The sequence below is a fragment of the Urtica dioica genome, chromosome 9 (assembly GCF_054948205.1).
Source record: "Urtica dioica subsp. dioica isolate 48M chromosome 9, U.dioica_male_clone48M_v1_H2, whole genome shotgun sequence".
In the NCBI taxonomy this organism is placed as follows: Eukaryota; Viridiplantae; Streptophyta; class Magnoliopsida; order Rosales; family Urticaceae; genus Urtica; species Urtica dioica.
Genome location: NC_142764.1, coordinates 22,590,306 through 22,618,232, shown reverse-complemented (window position 1 = coordinate 22,618,232; position 27,927 = coordinate 22,590,306). Strand labels below are relative to the sequence as shown.

At 36.5% G+C, this 27,927-nt stretch overlaps 2 protein-coding genes and 1 long non-coding RNA gene across 3 annotated transcripts; 2 read left to right on the top strand and 1 right to left on the bottom strand.

Moving 5' to 3' along the window:
- Positions 1–3,740: 3,740 nt before the first annotated feature.
- Positions 3,741–19,102, top strand: LOC149385872 (LRR receptor-like serine/threonine-protein kinase IOS1). Its single transcript, XM_089626434.1, has 13 exons — positions 3,741–3,834; positions 3,917–4,448; positions 12,856–13,337; positions 15,538–15,676; positions 15,786–15,857; positions 16,116–16,187; positions 16,270–16,350; positions 16,620–16,783; positions 16,869–17,110; positions 17,199–17,325; positions 17,409–17,468; positions 17,791–17,983; positions 18,685–19,102. Exons 1-13 carry the CDS (start codon positions 3,741–3,743, stop codon positions 19,100–19,102), a joined length of 2,676 nt encoding a protein of 891 aa, XP_089482560.1.
- Positions 9,035–11,612, bottom strand: LOC149385873 (uncharacterized). Its single transcript, XR_016301404.1, has 3 exons — positions 11,292–11,612; positions 10,237–10,458; positions 9,035–9,240 (listed from the first exon to the last, which is right to left on the bottom strand). It is a non-coding gene; the product is annotated as an uncharacterized LOC149385873 (long non-coding RNA).
- A 1,159-nt stretch (positions 19,103–20,261) lies between the features above and the next one.
- Positions 20,262–25,507, top strand: LOC149385871 (putative LRR receptor-like serine/threonine-protein kinase At1g05700). Its single transcript, XM_089626433.1, has 13 exons — positions 20,262–20,367; positions 20,452–20,992; positions 21,344–21,825; positions 22,000–22,141; positions 22,234–22,305; positions 22,383–22,454; positions 22,571–22,651; positions 22,758–22,936; positions 23,028–23,257; positions 24,254–24,380; positions 24,534–24,593; positions 24,706–24,895; positions 24,999–25,507. Exons 1-13 carry the CDS (start codon positions 20,262–20,264, stop codon positions 25,396–25,398), a joined length of 2,682 nt encoding a protein of 893 aa, XP_089482559.1. The 3' UTR covers positions 25,399–25,507.
- The last annotated feature ends 2,420 nt before the right edge of the window (positions 25,508–27,927 follow it).

The window sequence follows — 27,927 nt, the reverse complement described above, 5'->3', positions numbered from 1 at the left end:
CAAGTCTTACGAGGCTATGTCCCACGAGACCCAATTCTACGGGATTTAGCCTTACGAGGTCACGTCCCACGGGACTCAATCCTATGAGATCAAGCCTTATGAGGCCATGTCCCACGGGACCCAATCTTACGGGATCTAGCCTTACGAGGTCACGTCCCACGGGACTCAATCCTACGGGATCAAGCCTTACGAGGCCATGTCCCACGGAACCCAATCCTACGGGATTTAGCCTTACAAGGCCACGTCCTACGAGACACAATCCTACAGGGTTAGCCTTACGAGGTCACGTCCCACGGGACTCAATCCTACGGATCAACCCCACGGGGTTAGCCTTACGAGGCCACATCCCCACATGACTCAATCCTACGAGATTAGTCTTACGAGGCCATGTCTCACGGGACTTAAATTTTGCAAAGTCGCGTCCCAGAGGCGTACCGCTACAAGATACGTATCTAATTCACAAGACCAAACGGTCCAAAGAAATCAACTACGAAGCTCTCGGGAGATTCAAATTAAATTTTTCGCACAACAAGTCGCACAAGAAACTGTGTGGTTAATGTTACGCCGTTATTTTCATATGGTATAAATAACACATCGAGAGCAAAAAATGACACATCAAGCCCATACACAAGCTACAAACCCACAAGCAAACTCACGCGCCAAGCTCTGAGTCAACACTCATAAAATTTCTTTCAAAAGACTCTCAAAGAATGTTTTCAAACTAGACTTCTTGAGAAATCGTCAAGACAAAGCCACAAATATGGCCACCCGGTCGGTCAAAAAAGAAGAACACCCGACCATCTTCACTCGGCTAAGACCACCAGGTCGTCTTCACCCGGCCGTCTTCACTCGGCCAAGACCACCCGGTCGTTTACACCGGTCGTCTTCACTCGGCTAAGACCACCCGATAATCTTCACTCGGCCAAGACCACCCAGTCGTCTTCACCCGGCCGTCTTCACTCGGCTAAGACCGTCCGATTGTCTTCACTCGGCCAAGACCACCCGGTCGTCTTCACCCGGTCTACTTCACTCGGCTAGTACAACCCGACCATTTTCACTCGACCAAGACCACCCGGCCATCTCCACCACCCAATCAGATACTTTTCACCATACTCTTGGCTCCTATAAATACTCCACTAATTCATAACACAAGGTAAGTTTTTCTCAACTTGTCAAAACTCTACAACTCTCTGATCTCTCTAGAAAACTTAGAGATGAGTACAAATCGTTCACCAAGAACACAATACAACACGACTAATGTTGAGAGTCGGAGCACGCGCTGAGGGAAAACCCTCCGCGTCCCTCTAGATTCACATTTTCTTATGGTTAGGTGAAGGTGCAAGGATTCGAAGACCCGACGAAGAGCACGAAGAACGTGGAAGATCCAAAGACCCGGCGACTCAAAGATCCGAAGACTCAGACACTTGAAGATCCGAAGAACACGATGAACACAAACATGTGAAAAAACGGAGAACGTGGAAGATTCAAAGGGTTGAAGACTCAAAGAAATAAAGACTCAAGAACTCAACAAAGAACGCGAAGAACACGATGAACCGGAAAATCCAAAGTCCCGAAAACTCAAGGACCCGGAGACCCAAAGATCCGAAGAACACGAACACGACGAAAAGAGAAGAACTTCACCAAACCCAACCTACGTGCGGTCATATGGTCCGGCCCTAGATCGAACCTCGGACGGTTCTTAGTGCTAATCCAAAAACGCGATTAACATAACATTTTACTGTTATTTTTTTATAAATATTAAAATATTACGTATTCTTCATAAAATATAAAATAAAATGTTTTATCATTATTGTCATACTCGTCCACTTCTACTTATTTTGTTCACTTATGTTGATTACTAAATCATTTTTTTAACAAATTTTTCAAGATCTAATTTTTGAAAGTTAACCACTTCTTCTTCTTCTTCTTCTTCTTCTTCTTCTTCTTCTTCTTCTTCTTCTTCTTCTTCTTCTTCTTCTTCTTCTTCTTCTTCTTCTTCTTCTTCTTCTTCTTCTTCTTCTTCTTCTTCATAACCCAAAACATATTTGCTAGTGGTCATGATTTTTTATGTACTAAAAAGAAAATAAACAAAAGAAGGTAAAATATAAAAATAAATATACATCAAACTCACATCTTACTTTACATTTATAAGCTTCCGTAAAAAAAAAAATTCTTTCAAAACTTGAGATGAAAAAAAATAAGAAAGTTATCATAGTATAATATAGCCAAGATCATGATTGTTATAAAACCCCAATTGGCTTATGTGAATGACGGCTAAAAATATTGAAATCGTAATTATGGGCTTACTCATTATGATTGGCTTATTTGTTTTTCTTAATATTTCGTTAGATTAAGACAAAAATTTGGGATTTTTTTTTATCAAAATATGAGGCCTAAATTGAGGCCTAATTTATCTCGAAAATAAATGGCCTTAACCGATTGCTTACTTGGCTTAGCATAAGGACGGCCATGGTTGGGATTTGCCCACAAGTACCAGTAGTTTCAATACTTTTGACCATAGTTTTGGACACTTTTATTAGTGGGTCTCATGTCAAATGTCCATATTACCCTATCATTTATTTCCTTTTTCCTTTCTACACCTCTTTTTCTCATTTCATTTTTTTTCCTTTCCTTTTTCCTCGTGTACTCCCTCTCTCTCTCTCTCTCTCTCTCTCTCTCTCTCTCTCTCTCTCTCTCTCTCTCTCTCTCGTACAAGCAACAAGCCCAGAGAGAGCCAGAGACCTACACTAGTCGAAAAATGCCTTTAATGGCGTTCAAAATGTGCCATTAAATATATTTAATGGCACTTTTTAAGCGTCATTAAAAGAGGCGCCATTAAAAGTCTAACCGAGATCCCGCTGTAGGAATCTCCGCTACGACCTCTGGCGACGATCCTCCACCGAGAAAAACCGCCTTCGGCGACGAGCCTCCATTTCCGGGGCGGGAGATCGTGTTCGGGGCGGGTCCAGGAGGAGGAGGAGCGGCCGCCGCGTGGACGGAGGCTGATTTTGAATTGACAAGATGGTGAGCATGAATGAGATGGCCGAGATCGTTCTGGGCTTCGAGGACAAGAAACTCCAGATCCACCACATTCCCAGGACCGAGGGCGTCAGTGGCCGCAACTCTGACAACACTGTGATCAAGGAGAAATTCGGATAGGCTCCGAGTTTATCTCAACCCTAGAGAAGAGGAAAAACAGAAAAAGAAATAAAAAATAGAGGGAAAGAAAGAAAAAAAAGAAAAAAAATGTAAAAAAAAATAAATTTAAAGGTAAAATGGACGTTGCCCATTAAACATACTATTTGAAGTGTCCAAAATTACATTTTAATTTATTTTGATCAAAAGTATGGAAAATACCACTACTTGTGGCCAAATCCCAAGAGTCGTCTATGATAAAAGAAATGCATCATTTAGCAACTTGCATGCGTACAAGTCATAAACACATCACTTTTTATAAACTATATATAGCAACACGTTAAATTTCATAATCAATTCTGTCACTATAAATTAATTAAATAATAAATAAAGGAAAGAAAAAAACGAAATCTCAACATCAAAGAAAAATAAAAATGCTTAATTAGACTAAGTCACTGATGTGAACTACGTAATTTCATCATCAATGGATGATATTATTTTATATCATCAACTAATAATATTGTACATATATGATAAACATAATTGGATTATACATCTCCAAATTAAATCATAAACTTACGCGCCGAGAGATGTGGGCTATAGTTATGGATAGGTTCAAACCAAATATCCTATTTGTATCGTGGATCATTGTTTTCTCAGTTGTACAGAATCGGGTCGTTCTTGGACAGGCTCAAACAGGTAAAGTTCATTTGTCTCTGATTGTTTTGCTCAAGTATGAATGGCATTTTCATTGAGTCTTTTTTAAATGCTTAATCCATAGGCTTCGTCAGCTTGGACTGTGGTCTTCCTAGAGAGACTAGGTACACCGAGGAAACCACCACCATCAATTATGTTTCCGACGCGAGTTTCATAGCCACTGGCGTTAGCAAGACCATACTTCCAGAATACCGAGCCAATTATCAACGGCAGATAACTTACCTCCGAAGCTTCCCTGAGGGGATCCGAAACTGTTACAAAGTGACGGTCGCCAGAGGGACTAGGTATTTAATTAGGGCAACATTTATGTATGGGAATTATGACGGCTTAGGCAACAAGCCCGAATTTGATCTCCACATTGGCGCTAACTTTTGGGACACGGTGACGTTTAACCCCTTTGCGTATGTCAAGGAGATCATACACACGCCTTTAACTGGCTATGTCAAGGTTTGTTTGGTCAACACCGGGGCTGGGACACCATATATTTCAGTCTTGGAGTTGAGGCCCTTAAAGAACACGACATATGTGATCAAGTCCGGTGCTCTGTCTCGCGTAGTACGCCTTGATCTTGGTTCACTCACCAACACTACATACAGGCAAGTTATTCTTTTATAGTATTTAACCTACATGTATAAACTTGATTTAGGTCATCGTATATTATATTTGGGTCTAGTAAGTAGTTTGTGTTTTTAGTACTTTTGAATGTATTATAAGTAACCATATTATCTAGAATTCTTTTCTTTTTATTATTATTATTTTGCTAGCAAAGGGAATCTAGAATATACTTAATATGCCTAGATGATTAAAGAGTAAATAAATTCTATAATAATCTTGTAATTTTTAGATAGACATAATTCGAAAAATTCTCTATAAAAAGTTGTATTTATGTATTTCCATCGAGTACTATTTACAAGGATGTAAAATTATATTTTTTCACTCAAGAAAATACAAAGTTCTCTCTTCCACAAATAATTCCCCCACCTCTTTAGTTTCATATCGAAGCCTCTAAGAACCAAAAAGCTATTTCCAATGTGACGACCCGACTTTTCGGACCGTCTTACTCTACTTGCTTTTTAAACTTTAGAAAATTCTTTAAGAGACTTGGAGAATTTTTTTTTTTAAACACATCGAATAAAGACGAACAAAAATTTTAAAGATCTTAAAAAGAAACAAAAGAATTTAAGAAAAATATGAAGATTTCATATCAAACATTTCATGAGAAGTACTTAACCAAAATTGAAAATACGAATTTGAAACCCAACATAGTAGCAAAAATACTAAAACATAATCTATAATCTAAATCGCAACCAAATTAGAAAACTCTTTGAAACTTCGTAACTTTGAAATAATTGAAAATAAAACTTTAAAATTTATTTCTTAAAGACTTGTAGCGGAAGACTTATTTTGTAAATGAAAACCATAACCCAACTATCTCGCTATCGACGCCGCTAGTCCACTCTGCTTAGTTCCTTGCAAGTTGTTTACCTACAACACAGACATATATTTTTTTTCGAAAAATGAGCTTACGCTCAGCGAGAATAATATAAAGCTCACAAAATTAAAAGTAATACAATGCATGAATCGGTTATTAGTATTTTAAAACTAATCGGTGACTTGATATTTCTTTTCTTGATTCTATCAACTTTTAGTTCGGGGTGTCCCTATGGTAGTCGTACATATTTCGGTGCACACTTTAGATATTAAGATATGGGATTGCAAGGTCCCACACTTTACTCTATCTAATAAACATATTAGGGCATAGGCCCGAGAAATTTCCCCATTCGAGCCTTGGCCTGGGAAACTTCTCCTTAAAACCTCTCGAGGCGGTATGACTCCCTTGCTTATCTTTATCTTTTCACTTTGAGAATTATGTTACATACATATATGACATGTAAATAAAAACTTTCATACATATGCTCATACAAAAACATGACTTTATAATAAAACATATACATTCTCAAATCTACTTTAACTTAACATCACATAGCTTACCAGACATAATCACTACTTTAAATTGAATCTAATAATTAGCATCAACACATAACTTGCAAATCATAGCTCATTCAAATAACAAACCACAAAAGAACAAACACGCCATTAGATAGTAAAACATATATTTAAGTATATAAAACTATATATAAGACATGTCATAAATGATATGTTCATCAAATTTATTTTTGAACTAATCAGTATAGCAGTGAGATTATTCTCACATTTGCTTTGGAGAATACGATCATTGAACGTGGATGGGTCGGGAATACTAGACGACTCGGGACCTAACCGGACAAAGAAATAATTTGATTCATTATCCACTAGAATTTATTCTCAGAACTGAAGAGGGTCGCTGGAAAATTTCAGGAACGGGCCTAGCGTAAAAATTACAATAATATCCCTAACCCTCAGGTAAAAGACAAAAAATAAATAGTTGCGGAAAAATCTACAAAACATCCAGTAAATAGGAAACTTTATTTTGAACACAAGGTTATGAATTGACAAAGTCAGAATCCGTTTGAAAATTTGAGAAATAAAGCAAATTAACAAATCATAAAAATTTAGGGTTTAATAAACAATTGGATCTGCACCCAAATTTTGATACGACTGTTTAAAAATAATTATTCATTCTAAAATCGTAAAAATAATTTATTTGAACATGAGACATACTAAAAAAAACTTTACAAAAAGAATCGGGTTAAAAAGATTAACGAACAATCCATATTAAGCGTTTTAAAACGGTTTTGAAAATTGACGAGAAATTGTTTTACAAATCTGCGTATTATTTTTAGAATAATTGGAAAATATTATGTATTTTATAAACAAATTATCCGATTATGGATTTAGATAGAAGACATTTAAACTAGGTTTTTCAAAAGGAATGAATGTAAAATAACGATTTTTGAAACCACGGTAAGCGTTTGAAGAAACGATTTTTATTGAATTTGAATCAAATAGAAGAAATACATATCTTGTTTTTTTTTAATGATTGAGTTGCCTAACTAGAGCTACGAATTTCCAAAGAATAAGAGGAACGGAGAAGGGAGAGTAGAGAGGAAGCGTAAAAAGAAATAGATTGGATGTTTATGTATAAGGTTTGATTAAACATAAAAGACCAAACCTAATCCTACTCCTACTTTTAATATATTAATTATTATTATTATTATATTTATATAACCACCTACACAGTTACATAAAACGTTACACTTAACAGCTAATATATATATATATATATATATATATATATATATAATATGAGTTTGTTTGTTTGTAAGTAATAAAATATTGTATATATATATATATCTATATATTAGCTGTTAAGTGTAACGTTTTATGTAAATGTGTAGGTGGTTATATATATATATATATATATATATATATATATATATATAATATATATATATATATCTTTTATATCTTCAATTACAAACATATATGAAAAATACCTAATATATCTCATTTTCTTATATATATTCACGGAAGTGGAATATTAATTCCACGTTTATCATATATAATTTATATATATATATATATATACTCCTCTTTGATTATATATATGACATATAAAAAAAATACATCAATAAAAAAAGAGACTTAAATCTTAATCTATAAAATTCCTAACGTTCTTTACAATGTTAAATTTCGGGGTTTCACATCCAACATAGTCGTATCTATCAGAGCCACATACTTAAAAAGAAATGGCAAATATAGGTTTTCCTTTCCAAAACTCAATCATCAAGAAGAGAAAGTACTATTTCTACTATGTTAAAAATGATAGAGTTTCAAGATGCATGCGATATTAGAAGCTCAAGATGTATGTGGTATCGTCAACGAATGATTCAAAAGATCGAAATGAAGCTTTGCTAAGTCCACTAGTACAAAATTCGGATTCCACGATGGTGTTTAACCGTCATCTAAACTTTCCATGACAGTCAATTTTTGGTAAATTTTATGTAAGTAGCTACGATATTTTATTAACAAAATTAAAATGATATTAATAGTTGTAAATATTCGTTTAATAATTGTAAATAATCATCAGTCTCCAAAGACATGAATGAAATGCTAAAAACGTTCAAACAATATACCACATCGCTATAATGACTAATTACATCAAATTTACAAAACGTTTCCTATTTTGGTGACTTAGTTAATGAATTAATTGTCAGGAGGTTTTGGCTCAGATGGTCCCTAACTTTTTACACTTGAGGCATTTTGGTCCTTATATTTTTTTTTGAAGTAAAATCATCCCTAACCTAATTTTGGTTTTTGGCACAAGTAGTCATCTGTCAAGTTGATTAACAGAATTTGCACATGCCTTGCACGTGAGGGTATTTTTGAAAAATAAAACAAAATTCCTGCAACCGTGGAGCTCATAGCTCAGCCCTTCTTCTCGGCAGACTCTCCACAGTGGAACAGTGGTAATTTCAAGATTTTGGTCGGAGTTATAGCCTCTGCTCCTCCTTTTTCTTTCTTCTTCCATCTTCCTCATTTTTTTTTCCTTTACTCTCACTCCATAACCTTCCTCTCTATTTCTTACTGGATGACTCCAATTTTGATTTATTCCTTCTCTTTCCATCTCAGCCTCAATCTCTCTCTTGATGATTTTAAACTAAACCCATCACGCACTGACTTATGTCTAAATTTAAAGATTTGTGTTGTATATATGTTCATGATCTGTTTTTAGCATGAGATATTGACTTTTTTTCTTTCCGTTCTTGTGTTAATGGTGTTGCAATGAATTCTTATAAAAACAAGGGTCGAGCGGCTATATAGTCAAATAGAACTTAAGTTTTTGCAAAATAGTCATAGTTTGTCAACTATAAGTAAACTAGCCAAAGTAAGATTAATCCAGGCTGGATTAAATTTAATCCCAACGAACTATAAAGATAGAATGTAAGTTTTATGAAGGTTGGATTAAAATTAATTGAGGCAGGATTAAAAGTCGCAGTAATCTCAATTGGCTATTTTGCTATACCTAATGAAACTATGACTATTTTGCAAAAGTCGTAGTTTGAATTGGCTATTTCATACCATTTTTCCTAAAAACAATTGAGAATAAATAAATGTCACGACCCGCGAGCTTCAGCTCGCCCACGAGCCGCGACCGATCAACTCCAATATCATACATATTAAACAATAGATCATAATACTTATATATATATATATATATATATATATATATATATATATATATTAAAATAGTTTGCGAAAATCCGGGGAAATTTTTCGCTTTTATAACTTAGAGTCTTATAGCGACTCCTATACAAATACATTCCGGAATGTTTTAACAAAAGATACTAACCCCCGGTTAAGAAACCCCATAGCCCATAGGTCAAGGCAATACGCGCTCGGTCTCGGTCTTCGATCTCGTTTTCCGCTTACAAGCTTTTCCCTTATCTACATTACCAAGGGTCATAAAGCTATGAGTCGATTGACTCGGTAAGCGAGAGTCTAACCTATGAAAGAAAACATCTAATGCAGAGTCATGTGACGTGCAAAATAATCACATAAGAATGCAGAATGCCATTGCCGCTAATTCTATAGCATGCATAATGTGTGATCACATCCTAGCTAACACTTGTCACTCCGCAAGGTCATACATTTCTTTGTTCTAACCTCCGGAATGGCAAGAGACCAACTTCAGGCTTCGAGCAGCCGCCTTCCGCTGGCCTAGAGTTTTCGTTTTGTCTGGGATCCACTAGTGGTACCATTTCTTTTTCATTATGACGTCAGCACACTGGGCTCTTGACGGCAATGAGCTCGCGAATCGCGACCTTCACCCATTCCGCCGTACGATGCCTGCATCAGCTACCGTCGAGTCTCCAGTCCCGCAATGAGCTCGCGAATCGCGACCTTCACCCATTGCGTAAAGAGTACTCTGCGCACGGATTTTTAAATCCGCTTCATACAAGTCAGTGACTTGTAGGTACCACCGACAACGTTTTTAATCTTTGGGTACTCTAGCGTATAGAGTACACAACTAAGCATATACATGAGAGCGTCTCGGGTTAAAACCCGAGAGAATTATTGTTTCCCTTTTATTGCTCGTTAAGTATTTTAGGTTGAAGACTCGGGACTTGACTCCCGGTACTTCTACCCTCGGTTCGAATCCGAGAGTCCAACCTGCTCTCCTGTCACCTCAGATCTAGCCAAAGTCTATGGTTAGCAGAGGGATCTAACTACAACAAAGTAACAACATGGCTGGTTCAAGTTAGCGTTTGAACCTATGGGTAAAAACCCAACTAAAATTTTCCATAAAGAGTGGCCGAAGCCTTAATCTTCATTGTTTGTGTCTTTTAAGGCTTTTCATACTCTTTATTATTATTAACACGTAAATGCACGTAAACATGATTATTCCCTTGGTAAGTAGTTGACTTATGTCTCCACGCTTACCTGGAACAGCTCGACAGAAAGTTCGACAACTTTCAGCGATGTCTTGCTTTTCACGTTCTCCGGAATACTTGACACTTGTCGAAACATCAAAGGAAGAGTTAATCGAGTTTTAACATCGATAACACTTCCCTCAAAACTTCAAATTCCTGCTTCGTTGCCTTTGACTCTGTTGGTTCCCGCGTGTCCGTCTAATTCTGTAATCCCTTTCGCGGAATCCGATAACTAGTCAATTTCATGATTCCAAGCTCACATAAATTTCCGAAATCAAAACCCGACATCTCGACCCAAAAAACCCGAACCCAAACAAATCAAGCAACCCAACACGAATCTCAAATCCAAACATAACTTGTCACAAATTCAAACATGTCAATAAAAACGAGCCAACATGCCCATAAACCCATCTCGGCCAACAAAATCATTTCTGTATTCAAGCCGAGCTAACAAAAACAAGTCGATTCTCAAATCAAACAAACCAATCATGACGCAACAATATTTCCATAATCGACACTTGGCAAAGAACATGTCATAACTTCCGCTACACAACTCTAAATCCAGCGATTCCAATTTCATAACCAAACTAACATCCATACCTTTCCAACAAGATATTACAAGCCAATTTCGGACCAAGACAACTATCTCAAAAGCATCCCACAAAAATCAGTTTGAAATTCGGTATTCCAAGTTTTTCCAGTTTTGAAACACCAATTTCAAAAATTCATAACTCACTCAATACTCAACGGATTTCCACGTTCTTGGTCATTTTAGAAACCTCATAACGTCTATTATCCAGGAAAAATATCAACAATTCCAAATAAAATTGGTACCGAACTGTCCACGTCAATTTACAGAGGCTGTTCACAGCGAGCTCAAAATTCTTAAATCATTCAAAATCGACTCAAATACACAAATCCGAGCTAGGAACATCATTAATCAAGTCCAACAACCAAATAAAACTCATCAATTCCACTGATTTTAGCTCGGATCAAAAAGCCCCAAATCAATTCCTCAAACCCTAATCTCCAAAACCTTCAAATCAGCCATGGAAGAATCCTTACCTCGCTGGAAGAAATGAGCTACCCAACCCATCAACTTTCGCTTTTCCTCGTCGCAGACGCTCACCGGAGCTCCCGGAACTCACGGCGCTTCTTCTTTCCCCGGCGAGGCGCGCGCGCACAGAGCTCGGGCTCAGGCTGAGGGCGCACGAGAATGGTGAGTGGGGAAGAAGAAGAAGAAGAAGAACGAGGATGGGAGGGTGGAGCGGTGTTTTGTTCGGCCGAAAGGACTCGTTCTCTAAGTGCCGAATTTTTTTTTTCTTTGTTACTCTTTGCAGGTGGCTCGCGCGAATGAAGAAGGAGAAGAAGAGAAGATATAGTGCACGTGAAGAAGATAAGAGAAAGATGGGATAAGAACGCCACGTGGCAGCTCAATCCTTATCCAACTATTCACAAACCAACCACTTTTCCTTGTTTTCTTTCAAATGGGTCCCTTAAAAATTGTTACAACCACGTCCTTTTCATATAATTATTTAATTAAACCCGAATGGATTATAATTATATGATTCGAACCAAGAATTTTCTCGTTCGTTCTCGATTAACTTAAATATATTTAAGGTTTCTCGGAAATAATTCTCGTCCTTGAGAATTTATTTCTTAAATTAAATTCCGGAATATTTCTTCGGAAAATAATTATTATTCAAGACGAACTCGATAAATCCTTTATTTATTCCGAGATTTTCCATCACCTTAAAATATTTTAAATTAATTCAACATGTTGACCGAAACACAATTTCGTTCACGATTCTAATTGTAACAAAAGAAGCTCTTTTATTTCATCCGAATCTACAAAGAGACCGATGTAAAAGTCCATAATTTACAATAAATGAATAGCTATACTTCACTGTAATAGTGGTTCTCATAAATAAAGGTTGAATTTGAGTTCAAAACCTGATTTGTCTTTTGGTCATTATAGAACGAACTATATTTAGTATGAATATTGATCTAAAAAAATAAATTTTGGTTAATTTAAGGAATTACCATTAAAATGTTTTTTCTTTCAAAAATACCCTCACATGCAAGGCATGTGCGAATTCTGTTAATTAACTTAACAGAAGGACTACTAGTGCCAAAAATCAAAAGGCTAGGGATGATTTTGCTTCTAAATAAAGTATGAGGACTAAAATGGCTTTAAGTGTAAAAATTATTGTTGAGTTTTCTGACACATTTCGGCGGTCACCTACTACGCGTGGAAGACCTGACCCGGTTTAAAGCATTGCACTATTCTGTAATGATGTGACACAGTATTTTACATTCACAATTCCTTTATGAATTTCCCAACTAATAATGTCTACATCCTTGACTACTACTCAAAATTGTCTTGAAACAGAGATCTTCTTGTTCCGATAATACGGAATTCCTTCCAAGACTAATTTATTTAACAATGAATTATAGTTTCTCCCGCAGCTTAAGTGAAATAAAATCTTGTGATATATGAAAGGAAAAAACATGTTAATTAACTATCTTATTTTTTTCTTTTCGATTGATTGATTTTTGTAGGCTTTATGAACCTAAAAGTAAAACTTCTTTTTTTTTTTTTTTTCATATGCATATTGCATATCTATAGGTACCCAAAGGATGTGTATGATCGCCTCTGGAATCCCTATCACCTTCCCGGCTGGACAGTTCTATCAACTACAAGCCCCATGGATCAGAAAACTGTCACGGATTATTTTCTGCCATCTGAGATTATGAGCACGGCCGCTACGCCGACAGATGGAAGTGCCTCAATGGAATTTTACCTTGAGCCGCCTAACAATAGCGCACGGTACTATGTCTACTTCCACTTCGCTGAGCTACAACCACTCCAGGAAAACGAGTCAAGAGCGTTTGATATTTCCCTAAATGGGGAACTTTGGCTGAACAAACCAGTTACCCCAAGAAATTTGGTATCTGATACCGTCTACAGCACATCCGCCATAACCGGTGCACTGAACTATAGTTTTTTAATCACCAAGCTTAAAAATTCGACTCTACCGCCAATAATCAACGCCTTAGAGATCTACATGTTTCTTGATCTTGCACAAGCGGAGACGCACGAAGACGATGGTATGTTGATTTTTACATTTTAAAAGTATCTATCCGAAGTCCACGCTTTTTTTTTATCCATTAGGTAATAAATAGCCACGACAGTTTGATATTGCTAAATAGTCAATGTTGATGGAAAAACATTACAACAAGAAAGAAAGACAACATGTACATAGAAAAAGAAAAGAAAATAGAGTCTGAAATCATTAACAAAGATACTGGAAAAAAAAAATAAAGCGCAAGTTTGGGAAGATTTTTTATTTTATTTTTTTTATTTCTTTCAGTTGGACAATAACACAAATACTTGGTGTGCCTTTTATAACAAAACGTAACAAGCTCAGATCCTATAATTACTCATCTACTGATCACCAAGTCCACGATCCTATAATCACTCCCACGTTATTTGACTACCCACAACACAATAATAATCGGTCAAAGCACAATAATTAAATAAAGCAACATACCAAGTCTTGATTAAATTCAACAAATTCTTTCCTAATCTAGACTTGACTTCGATACCCTTATCTAGATCCGAGGTGAGGGTCTTCTTCTTGTACATCGACTACAAAAGGGCCGGTTCTTCATCGATCGGCATCCAAAATGACGTTGGCCACCTCCTCTTGATCACGGCGGGGTTTTTGGCACTCCGATGCATAGTAACCGTACACATCGCAATTAAAGCACTTGATCTTGCTTTTATCGCGATCTCGGCCACGGCTATCACCGCCATTTCCACCGCTCCTCTTCATCTGCGACACCCACTCCGAGTGTGTGAGAAGCAAATTTCCTTATTCCTTCTCGTTGTATCCACGAAGCCTCTCTTCGTGAACTTTGAGACGACTTATCATCTCTTCCATGGTCATGGTCATGGTCTTGAAATCGCCAAATTGCTCGATCGACGTCACGATCTGCAAAAATTTGGCGGGACGGCCCGGAGAAGTTTCTTGACGACGTAGACCACTTCTACTTTGTCGCCCAATGCTCGGATGCCATTGGCAATCACCGTCAACCTCATGGAAAAGTCATCCACCGTCTCGCCATCTCTCATGCGAAGCGCCTCGAATTCACTCTTCAAGGTTTGCGCCTTCGCCTCCTTGACGCGCTCCACGTCCATGTGCATCGTTTTGAGCATCTTCCACGCTTCCTTAGCCGAGTCCTTCTCGGCCAACGTTAGGAGCAAATCTTCCAGGACTCCTTGATAGATGGCGGCGAGAGCCAATCTATCCATGCGGTCATCAACTTCGTCGTGTTCGATAGCCTCCCACACGCCTCGAGCCTGCAAGTTGACCCGCATCTTGATCGACCACGCGTCGTAGTTGCTCCGTGTGAGCAACGGATATTGAAGCATCATGACTTGCTCTCTTCCGCCCTTCTGCATCGCTACATCCGCAATGACCTAGCTTGGCGACGACATTTGCTTTATCATCCCTGGCGCTCTGATACCACTTGATGGACATATGGTCCCTATTAAAACATTACAACAAGAAAGAAAGACAACATGGACATGGAAAAAGAAAAGAAAATAGAGTCTAAAATAATTAACAAAGATACTAGAAAAAAATAAAGCGCAAGTCTAGAAAGATTTTTTTTATTTTTTTTTATTTCTTTCAGTTGGACAATAACACAAACACTTGGTGTGTCTTTTATAACAAAATGTAACAAGCTCAGATCCTATAATTACTCATCTAATGATCACCAAGTCCACGATCCTATAATCACTCCCACATTATTTGACTACCCACAACATAATAATAATTGGTCAAAGCACAATAATTAAATAAAGCAACATACCAAGTCTTGATTAAATGCAACAAATGTTTCGTAAATCTTACGTAAATAGTCACTTTCACATATTTACAGACGTAAATCTTAGGTAAATAGTTACTTCCATTTATTAGGTCACGTCATCTTTATGGCTATTTACCTAAGATTTACGAAACGTTGACTATATAGCAATTTCAAACGTTTTAGTTGGCTGCTATTTACCTAATTTTTTTCTTTTTTAGATTTGACTTTCTAGTTTCTCTTTGATAAAAATAAATAGCTTATGTATAGTTGTTGTTTCAGCTTTTAAAGTTTTCTCTCGGTAACTAATTAACGGTGCATATATATGCCTTATAGAGGATTCCTATAAACTAAAATCATAACAAGTTTTGTGTTCTTCAAAAGGAAAACAATATGTTGTTGATGACAGACATTACAATAAACGATCTGACTGTAGTGGACAGCATAACAACCATAAAATCAACCTATGGAGTTGAGAGAAACTGGGATGGAGACCCATGTGTTCCAGTCAAATACCGGTGGACAGGTCTAAATTGTAGCGACGATGTATTAGACCCGCCCAGAATTATATCATTGTAAGTCATTTCCTACACCTTATATTCTATATTTTAACACTTGCTTTCCTCGACCGAAATCAAACGCTTGATCACTTTTGAGGACGGGATTGTTTCTACTTCTGATCAGGGATTTGTCCTCTAGTGGATTATCCGGCAACATATCTTATCACATTTCTAAACTCCCCATGTTGGAAACGCTGTAAGTACATTGTGCTATTCATATAAATTATAATGGTAGAGCAACAGCCACTGCAACGTTAGCCTCTTAGCTGACGCATAAGGACAAGTCAGCTAGAGTTTAGAGTTAATAGTTAGAAGTTAGTTGTAATTGACTTGATGTAGCAGAAGTAGTTGTTTATCAATACAACTGGAAAAAGAGGCTTTCTCTCTTTGATTCTCAATTCTTATCTTAGGCGTGAAACCATGAAATGATATAGATGTATATGCTCTGATTCAGGGATTTGTCAAACAATGACTTAAGTGGATCGCTGCCTTATTTCTTGGCTTTTCTGCCAAACTTGAAACTTCTGTAAGTACATGTCAGCAAACAGTGAATTGATTTACAAGTTTCACCTTAGTTATTGAGTTCGTGTCCCTATTTTGTCGAACAGAAATTTAGAAGGAAACAAGCTCACTGGCTCAGTTCCTGCTGAACTATTAGCAAAATCAAACAACGGTTCTCTGTCACTAAGGTGTGTGCTTATATTGTCAAATGCCCTAATTTTTACTAAATAAAATATGAGCAACTGATTAGATTTTGTACACCCCTTCCTTTTTAGTTTCCATTCTTTGATGTTTCCCGATAGAAATTAGTACAAGTTCTAATCCATGAATAAAAACACGAAAGTCGAGAGAAAAATGACGTCATAAATTGACTGAAAAGACAACGATGAGACTAAAAAAATGAGAAAATTGAAATTCGTCTATTTACACTTCTACGTTGTTTTGTGTTCAACACAAGGCTTGTAGACAATGATCTCGATTCATGTGGATCTCCATGCGAAGAGAAAAAGAAAAGGAGTAACGCCGCGGTCCCTATAGGAGCATCACTAGGCACGTTGGCCTTCGTTTTGATAGTTGTGTCAACCATTTTATTCCGTCTGAAAAAGAAAAGAAAAGCACTAGGTATGTGATCAAATCCTTGATATATAGTCTGTTTAGCCTTTAAGCTTAAGAATTAGATTTGGTATTCAAACGGGTACATATACAGATATAGGTGGTGTGATAGTCGATTCGGAATCTAGCATCAAACCGGATGAATCGTTGGAGGGTAGAAGAAGGGCATTCATGTACTCTGAGGTCAAACGAATGACAAATAACTTTGAGAAAGTTCTTGGAAAAGGCGGGTTCGGAACGGTTTACTATGGATTCATTGAGGAGCTTATGTTTCCTGTTGCTGTCAAAATGCTTTCCGCTTCATCGGCTCAAGGATATCAAGAGTTTCAAGCTGAGGCACGTTATATCTATTTAACTTTTTTATACATATAATCAGGACTGTCTTTAGTAACTATTATAAGCTATAGCTATGCTTCTCCTACAGATCAAGATTCTCATGCGAGCTCATCACAGAAACTTGACTAATCTTGTCGGTTATTGCAATGAAGGAACACATATGGCTCTTATTTATGAGTACATGGCCAATGGAGATCTCGATTCTCATCTTTCAAGTTTGTACTACGTACCCACAACTACAGAATTTCATTTACCTACGTTTAGTTTTTTTCTTCCTTTTAAATAGTAATTAGTATAGGTGCTGGAAATGCTTTGACTTGGGAAGGAAGGCTTCAAATAGCAATCGATGCAGCATCAGGTAATTTATATATATATATATATATATATTTTTTTTTCATATATATCTTGTATGATTTGTATAGAAATATCCCTGATATCTAGCCACGTTGGTCAATTGCACATTTAAGTTTGGAATGATACGGTAAGATTTTCTGGGATGAGTTTGAGTACTCGTCAAACAAATGAGAAACCGTTAGGTATTTTGCAAAGAAAAAAAAAAAACAACATATGTACTAAATATAATAGCTATAATGTCCTAATTTGATCAACCTCTTTCCATTTGAACAATTAGTTAATATTTTAAAGGGCAATAACTGGAGAATATTTAAATTGAAATCAAGGGCTGGAGTACCTGCATAAGGGTTGCAGACCGCCGATAGTGCACAGAGACGTGAAGACGACAAATATTTTACTAAACGACAAATTTCATGCCAAACTTGCCGATTTCGGTCTATCCAGAATTTTTCCGGCTGACGGTGGCATGACTCACGTCTCCACATTTGTCGCCGGTACACCTGGCTACCTTGATCCTGAGTAAGATTTTATATGTAGGGTAAACAAAAGATAATATTACTTCTTTTTATTTTCTCTTACAAAATAATGTTCACTTTCTAGCTCTGCAAAACAATATCCTTTACATTTCAATTTACTACTTTATAATTACAAAATTCCACACTCACTTAATTTTTACTTATCATGTCGTTCCACTTACGTTACATTTGAATATTTAAGGAAAAAAAAAACTAAAAATTATGTAGTAAAATTATACTACATGTATTTGTCATGTATTAAAATTATAGGCAATTAGTTTAGTAACCTAATAGTTTATCATTCTTTTAAAAAATAGCGCAAAGTTTCATTTTATTAAGAAAATAGTTCACTATACCGAAATTAATTAAATTAACTGTTCAGTTAATTTAATTAACTTTGGTCTGGTGGATTATTTTTCTAATAAAATAAAATTTGGGCTAAATCCATAAAAGTAAGTAGAAAATTGACTAATTACAACAAATACTTTATAAAATTATAGATAATATGAAATTTAAAAAGCGAGGGTATATAAATTAAAACACTTAAAAATTGAGTCTTATTACTGCGGTTTACCATTTCATATATTTTACTATATATCCAAGAAAATATGAAATCTCCGTAGAAAAAAATCAAATTACAGATTTTCCATTAATATTACATTGTTTGACATTGGGTATTAACTTCACATCACAAATATGTTGCAGGTATTCTGTCACAAGTAGACTAACCGAAAAAAGCGATGTCTTCAGCTTTGGGGTTGTTTTGTTGGTAATAATTACTGGTAAACCTCCAATAATTAGTTCGGGAAATGACCGGACTCACATAAGCCATTGGGTTAGTGGTATGATTTCCAATGGGGATATCCGAAACATCATCGACCCCAGACTAAAGCATGACTATGACGCCAATTCTGTTTGGAAAGCTGTCGAAGTGTCACTGAAAAGTGTATCTTCTCATTCCTACAAAAGGCCACAGATGAGCCAGGTAGTGATTGAGCTGAGCGAGGCTTTGGCTATGGAACAAGTTGCTCTCAAGAGCCACCGTCAAGACACCGATTCAGCAAACCCCACCGAAGCGTTTTCTATGAATACAGTGTCTGAACTTGGGCCCTCAGCGAGATAGAGGCTGCGAATAGTGTGTTGGTATAACTCACTTCCTATTTTGAGAAACCAAATAAACTCTTTGTATGAGTATTTTTTTTTTTTTTTATCAAAACTCTTTGTATGAGTATGTTTATATATACCCACTGTTTTATATTTTAATTAATGACGATTTTGTCCTTTGTAATATGACAGTTGTATCATCACTTCACCTTCGTTCTTTTATTTTTCCCATTAATTAATCTTTATTTTTTTTCATAAGTTTGGTCCTTCGTCAAGATTTTTTGGCAAAACGTCAGTTAAAGGTGAATGTTTTCAAAACGTGATAGTTAAAAGGAGAAAAAAGTGTTATTAAGTATATGTTCTTGAATACCTTGATCTAGTTTATGTAATGGGAAAAACCATATAAATATCTAGTAGCTTATATATATAGTCTTTTTTTAACTGCTAATTTGTACTAAATTTATTTGATTCTTTTAAATGATCTACTAGATTCTCCAACTGCAGACTACATATATGCTTGATTTGGAAAAATTCTTCTTTGTTGATTCAAATAAATTTATTGAATCCTACATGAAAACATATAATCGTATATCTTATCTTTATACCTATCGGTGTTTTCTCTTCAAAAAACAATATATCTACTATTGCTCGGACTATTTAATACAATATAAAAAAAACTTGCAAATGTCACTGATTTTATCGATGGTACCGTGCCAATACCATGTGCATATGGACTATAAAATCTTCAAACAACTTTATCATTATTCACGGCATATAACCCGCTAGCAAAACACAAAAACTATTAAACTTTCGCTCGAGCAATATTCAGACGTAATTAAAGTCAACAGAGTTATGATGGTTGTGCATGAACAGGTAGTCAACGGACGGTGTTGTTTAATTTTTCTCTTCCTTACTTGTAAATTAATGGGTTCTTAACTACTGTGTTCCATGTTATTTAGTATTTTGCTTTTCACTATGAAATTTAGAATATATATTTTAGATGATGAACATTTAAGAATCATGCATGTGCAACTTCGACCTTATTGAGGGGAGATTTGGACCAAGTGTAATTTTTTCATTTGTACTTATTAAAAATTTGATATTACGCATATTTTTTAAGTTATATTTATCTCCATAAGAGATAAATTTATAATTAGCAGATCTCACTGGGATTGTAAATGAGGATGAGGATAATGGAGTCACCAAAACGCCATTTCATTTTCACGTTGCTCGTTGTTCTTGCTCATTTACATGTCGTCAACGCACAGAATCCAGACCAATCAGGCAAATTTAACAACTACATACCTTGATCTTAATTTAACTAGTAAAATTATTGTAAGGCTTACATCTTTTATTGTGATTACTCAGGATTTTTTAGCTTAGACTGTGGCTTGTCAACTGGCTCAAGCTATACAGAGAAAACAACGGAACTTAATTACGTATCAGACGCTCCGTTCATCAGCACCGGTGTGAGCGGAAGCGTATTGCCTGAATATGGAATCGATTTGCAACAGCAGATGATACATCTCAGAAGCTTCCCCGAAGGAATCCGAAACTGTTACAAAATAAACGCGACAAAGGGCACGAAATATTTGATTACGGCCTCTTTTCTGTACGGAAACTACGACAATCGGAACAGAACGCCCCAATTTGATTTACACATCGGAGTTAATTACTGGGAAACTGTGTCCTTTAGATCGGCCTCTGCCGGGGTGAGCAGCGAGATCATATACACTCCTCCACGGGGCTATGTGGATCTATGCCTTGTCAACATTGGAAATGGCACGCCATTCATTCAAGCCATAGAATTGAGGCCGCTATTGAGTGCGATGTACGAGATTCACGACTCTATTGCATTGTTCACGGTGGCGCGTGCGGATCTGGGTTCGATCCACAATAAAACTTACAGGTTAGCCCCATCAAATTATAATTATCAATGGCCATGCTGAACATATTATTTTTGGCCCTTGAATAAATTATTTTTGGTATTCCACGTACTGAAATTTAGAGTTCGAAAATTTTTAGACCCACTGAAAATCTTTGTGTGACTTTTGAATGAAAACTAATTACTTCATTAAATAATGAATTGAAAATAAAAAATGCGTGTAAACTGTCTCAATATAGAATTTAATTTGTATGGAAACTAGGATCTATAGTTTATAACAGTATTAGGAACCACCAGTGCCGAAAAAACTTGAAAAGAATTCTTATATTTCAACTTGTTATTGTTCATATGTCCCTGGTGTATCTGATTTCTTAGGTATCCAAATGACGCTCATGATCGAACTTGGAGCCCGTTCCATGGCCGAGAACTGAGGGCATTAAGTACGAATCTGACGGTGGAAAGAGAGAGCGACGTGGACTATTGGCTTCCGAATAAAGTAATGCAAACCGCGGCCGTGCCGACTGACAAAATCAATGGAACCATTCATTTTAATGTCGAACCACGCTATTCAAAGACGAGATATTACATATACGCACATTTTGCCGAGCTCCAAGAACTCCAACCTGGTGAGTACAGAGCTATGAATGTCAAAGTCAACGGAGAGCTTTTACGCGGCCACATTGTGCCTCGTTACTTGTCTCCAATCACCGTCTACAATGCCATAGCCTTGACTGGAGAAAACAACTATAGCTTTTCCATTGAGCGAGTTAGTAATTCAACTCTCCCTCCGATCCTTAACAGCATTGAGCTTTACTATGACTTGGAATTTTCACAAACTGAAACACTGGAAGACGACGGTAATATTTATTGTTTAGTTACTAACATGTTGAAATTAGCCTAAATATTGTTTCCCTCTTTTTGTCTGTAATATTAATATATATATATAAGTTTTATGTCGATATTAATCATTTACGGATATGCCTTTACTAACTGTGACTTGGTTGTTAATTGGCTGTGAAATTTTTATTCAGTTAATGCCATAAATAGCATAAAGTCAACTTACGGTGTGGTGAGAAACTGGAATGGAGATCCTTGTGTTCCCACAGAATACACGTGGACAGGCCTTAATTGCAGCTCCAATAACGACTTTGACCCACCTAGAATTACATCCTTGTATTTTAATACTGACTCAATTTTATTTTTCTTTTAACTTGTAATTCCAAATTATTATTAATGTATATCATTCAATTGGTGGTCCTACACAGGAATTTGTCATCCAGTGGACTGGCTGGCAAAATTACCGAGGGATTCTCCAAACTGGCTATGATTGACTCACTGTAAGATTATATGATTCGAATTAATTTCTAATTTAATATAGTCTATATTTTGTAAACGTTACCTGATGTGTATACAGGGATTTATCAAACAATAGCTTGATTGGAGCAGTGCCAGAGTTTTTGGCGCTGTTGGCAAATTTAAAAGTTTTGTAAGTACCATTGAAAAAATATCATCATTAAACATAATAGGGCCGTTTTTAAAAAAAAAAAAACAAAACATAATAGGGCCGGCATTTGAATATATTTTCTTTTATTTTGATTGCAGAGACATAAGTGGAAACAACCTTACAGGTTCTCTTCCGGCTAAGCTTACAGAAAGATCAAAGAATGGTTCGCTTTTACTAAGGTCCGTTTACTTGACTTAATGAACGATAATGCGTTTTATCACTTTTTTCTGTGTCGAAACCATTTCAAGCTCTTGCGTACATGAACTTCATTTGCCAATGCTTTAGGTTCGATGAAAACGGTCAGATTCTATGTGATTCAACTTCGTGCGGTAGTAAAAAGAAGAACAACATTGTGATCCCAATTGCAGCGTCAATAGGTGGATTGGTTTTCCTGTTTGTAATAGTTTCAGCGGTTTTCTTATTACGTCGAAAGAAACAGAATCAAGGTACGTACTTTGAATATACATATACTGAGTACAATTTATTTTTTATTCTTATATTTAGTTGAGGAATAATGTTCAAGATTTGTTCATCCACTAATAATAATCGGGCGGGCAGGTGTGGCAGCAGTGAGAAACGTGGATTCCGTAATTGAACCATTAAGGTTCCAAAACAGGAAATTCACATTCGCCAACGTAAAGAAAATGACAAACAACTTCGAGAGAGTCCTCGGGAAAGGCGGGTTTGGAACGGTTTACTATGGTTTGGTTGACAACGCTACTCCAGTGGCTGTTAAGATGCTTTCTGTTTCATCATCTCAAGGCTTTCATGAATTCCAAACAGAGGTAGCTTTCTCTTTCTTCACATCTTGATTCATCTTTAATCTTTATAATAAACAGAAAATTGAGAAAATAGTCAATTTAAACGTTTTACATTGCTAAAGAGCCGACGTTTGATAAATCTTAGTTAAATAGTCACTTTCAGGTGTAAATTTTAGGTAAATAGTCAACGTTTGCTATATGATCTAGTGACTATTTGTCTAAGATTTACGTCTGAAAGTGACTATTTACCTAAAATTTACCAAATATTGACTATTTAGCAATGTTAAACATTTAAATTGACTACTTTCATAATAAACCCTATAATAAGTCTTGTTATGTGAGCCTTTTTCTGCATAAAGTCTTGACGAAAAGTAATGGAAAAAAGAACAGATTATAAGGCTTTTAAGTTTGGTGCCTCTAGTGAAAAATATTAGGAGAAAGGTTAATTTGAAGCAAAAAAACACTTAAATATCTCAAATGTAAAATAGTTATGACCTCTGAAACTGTTGTCGCTGAAAATTGAACACGTCGAAGACTTCGGAGGAGTTAGATCAAGTTACGTCCGAGTCGGGTTTGTAGAACTCGAAAGTCACGAGTACTCTATCTTAGCTCAAAAAATTCTTCGCGGCCCTAAATTTGAGTTATGGCATGCGAGGCGCACGCGAGAGGCCTCGCGCGCATGGCAGGAGGCTGGCGTGCCGCGCAGGTGGTCGGCACGGCATCTGCGGAGATCTTTGTATGGCGCGCGCAGCGTGGCGTGCTGCTTGTGGCTCGGCCCGCAAGTCGCGACGAATTTATTATTTCCTGGTTTTTCGAAAACGACCGACAACAGAAACCGAGTCTTGGATAGCTTAACCAAATTTGTTACCAAATCAATACCGAATTTCAATGTGAATTAAATATGAATGTAATATAGAATGAGAGCAAGGCCTAAATCAGGCACACAAATCTATCATTATAAAAAATAAAAATAAATATTAAAAAACTAGACAATTCATGTCAATTTATAATTTAAACCAGGTTATGCTTCTTGTAAGAGTGCACCACAGAAACTTGACCAGCCTTGTGGGGTACTGTAATGAAGAATCAAACAAAGCTCTTGTTTATGAATATATGGCCAACGGAAATCTGGATGCTTATCTCTCAGGTTAGCTTTTAACTGCATTATTGTTGATTATTCGATTTGCTCCTTTTGATTTTACAACCATATGTTACTTTTACAAATAATGGAACGGAATCAGGAAAATAAAAAAAAGTATTTTATGTGAAAGGGCTTCACAATAAATAAATAAAATTTCAGGCGATACAGGAAATTCGAATTGGGAAGGCAGACTAAAAATAGCAATCGATGCCGCACAAGGTTAGCCAAATTTTGAGTTCATTGATGATTTGAACTTTCTTGAATGATTAACAAGCTCATCGTTTTCATTATCGTATTGAAAACATTACAATTTTAAATATTTACGTTGTAGGATTGGAGTACTTGCATAGAGGTTGCAAGCCTCCAATAGTCCATAGAGATGTGAAGACCTCAAATATTTTGTTGACAGAGAATTTTCAAGCAAAGCTTTCCGATTTCGGACTTTCCAAAATTTTTCCGACTGATGATCGTACTCACATGACTACTGTCGTTGCTGGCACACCTGGTTACCTCGATCCTGAGTATGTTTGTATCTTGATTTTATTGTTCATAATTTTTATTATTTGAATAAATAAATTTAGATTTGTGAGCCAAAATATTAAGTTAAAAGGTTTTTTCTTGCAGATACTACTCAAGAAATCGGTTAAATGAGAAAAGTGACGTTTATAGCTTCGGGGTTGTTCTCTTGCAAATCATCACAAACAGACCTGCATTTATTATTAGTTCGAGCAATGAAAGAACTCACATAGGAAATTGGGTCACTGCGATGCTTAATATTGGAGACATTGAAAGCATTGTTGACCCGCGACTAGTTAGAGAGTTTGATATTAACTCTGTTTGGAAAGCGGTTGAAATCTCGATCGCTTGTCTATCTTCTACGGCTAACAACAGGCCAAACATGAATCAGGTGGTGAGTGAATTGAACGAGTGCTTGGCCATCGAACATGCTCTGAAGAATGTTGCGGATTCTACTGAAGCATTATCTATGATTGTGGAAACGGTCGTCAATCCGTTGGCAAGGTAGAGAACTGAACAATCTTTTCTAATGTCACGATAGAGTTAATTTCTCTACATTTTAATTTGGAAAGCTGCTTCGAAGTGTCAATGTGATGTATTATAATTAGTTTAATTATTTGGGGACAAAAGTGTGAATTGCAATTTTTCAAGCGTCGAGTTCAAAGGATCCAATCCAATCCTTTAGTCGTCCTCAAGGAATCTCTCTCTCTCTCAAATAATATACAATATATCTCTTTTCTCCCCTCATTCGCCGAAATGTCAAATATTAGTAGACTAAATTAACGAGTAAAGTCGACTGAGTCCCGAGTATAAATATGGTGTAGCCAAGTTTTGTTGGGGTCAGGCCCACGTTGGGTTGACAAAGAATAAGGGCTTTAGCCCATGCGAAAAAAAAAGGAAGGCAAAAAAGCAAAACGTGCATTTTGACTTTTGGAGTGTATGTATCGTTCAAAACCAATATGCACAGGGTGAGAACCAACAACAAAAACAAAGAGAAAATATGAGAGAAAACAAAGAGAAGAGAAAGAAGAAAAAAGCTAAGGTTGAGGCAATTTGAAAGAGGCTTGATAGTCAAACGGTGTCCGTTTTTACTCAAATTTGGGGTGGAGATTCCTTGCGTCGTGCTCCTAGTGGTGTTGGCCTTTCCGATTTTCTCTCTAGTTACCCGATTTTGGGTATTCCATCATTTGGTGAGATTGTTCCTCTTTTATGCCATCTCGATGTTGATGATGATGTTGTTGTTGATGATGAACCTCTATGTGGTAGAGATGACATTGATGTACCCATTATATTGTTAGTGGAAGATTTATTAAGCAGTTTACGAGTTCCGTGATTTTTTTACTCTCATCTTAAGGGTTTTTTGTGCTAAAATTGATTGTGTTGATTGGTGTAGATTATTTGCTTTACTTTGTATTTGGCTTGATTGGTTTACCGTATTGGATTTAATTGTGCACAAGAAGATTAGGAAAAATCAATTTCCGCATTGTTTTAGGTGATATTTCCCAACAAGTTTATGCGTCTAGAATACTTCAAACTAAACGACAAAGCAAAGTTTATACGTCTAGAATACTTCAAACTAAACGACAAAGCAAAAATTAATTGTCTGGCAAGAATTGCAATGTAATATACAATCTTTTGTAACGTTCGACTTGTGGATTTGAATAAAATAAACGAGCTTCCGTTTGTTACAATTATGTTTTGAGTGAATGATGAACGTATTAGTTTATCGAGTTAATTTAAAATATATTAAGGTAAGGAGAAATCTCGGAATAAATAAAGGAATTATCGAGTTTATCTCGACTAATAAATTATTTCCGAGGAAATATTCCGGAAATTAATTTAAGAAATAAATTCTCAAGAACGAGAATTAATTCCGAGAAACCTTAAATATATTTTAATTAATTGAGAATGAACAAGAAAATTCTCGGTTCGAATCATATAATTATAATCCCTTTGGTTATGGGTTTAATTAAATAATTATATGAAGAGGACTTGGTTGTAATGATTTTTAAGGGACCCATTTGAAAGAAAACAAGGAAAAGAGGTTGGTTTGTGAATAGTTGGATAAGGATTGAGCTGCCACGTGGAAATCTTATCCTTCCTTTCCTTATCTCTTTCGGCCACTCTCTCTCTCTCTCTTCTTCTCGTGCACTATATATTCTCTTCTTCTTCTTCTTCACTCGCGCAAGCCACCTGCAAAGAGTAACAGAGAAAAAAAAAATTGACAACAACAACCACCGAGTCTTTCTCTCGGCCACTCAACCCCATCACCACCCTCACTCATCTTCGTTCTTCTTCTTCTTCCTCTTCATCGTCGCTCTACCTCTCGCGCGGCTCACAGCCACCGCGCGCGCGCCTCGCCGAGGAGAAGAGTCGCCGCCGTCGAGCCACCGTGGCCGCTGACCGAGAAAGGACACCGGGAACAAAGTGAGAACACACCGGAGAGCAGATTAGAGTTCTTTTGACGTTTCGACAAGTGTCGAGTATCACGGAGAGCGTGAAAATCAAGACATCGCTGGAAGTCGTCGAACTTTCTGTCGAGCTATTTTAGGTAAGCGTGGAGACATAAGTCAACTATTTACCAAGGGAATAATCCTGTTTACGTGCATTTTCGTGTTAATAATAATAAAGAGTAGGAAAAGCCTTAAAAGACACAAACATTGAAGATTAAGGCTTCGGCCACTCTTTATGGAAAATTTTAGTCGGGTTTTTACCCATAGGTTCAAACGCTAACTTGAACCAGCCACGTTGCTACTTTGTTGTAGTTAGATCCCTCTGCTAACCATAGGCTTTGGCTAGATCTGAGGTGACAGGAGAGCAAGTTGGACTCTCGGATTCGAGCCGAGGGTAGAAGTACCAGGAGTCACGTCCCGAGTCTTCAACCTAAAACACTTAACGAGCATGAAAGGGAAACAATAATTCTTTCGGGATTTAACCCGAGACGCTCTCCTGTATATGCTTAGTTGTGTACTCTATACGCTAGAGTACCCAAAGATTAAAAACGTTGTCGGTGGTACCTACAAGTCACTGACTTGTA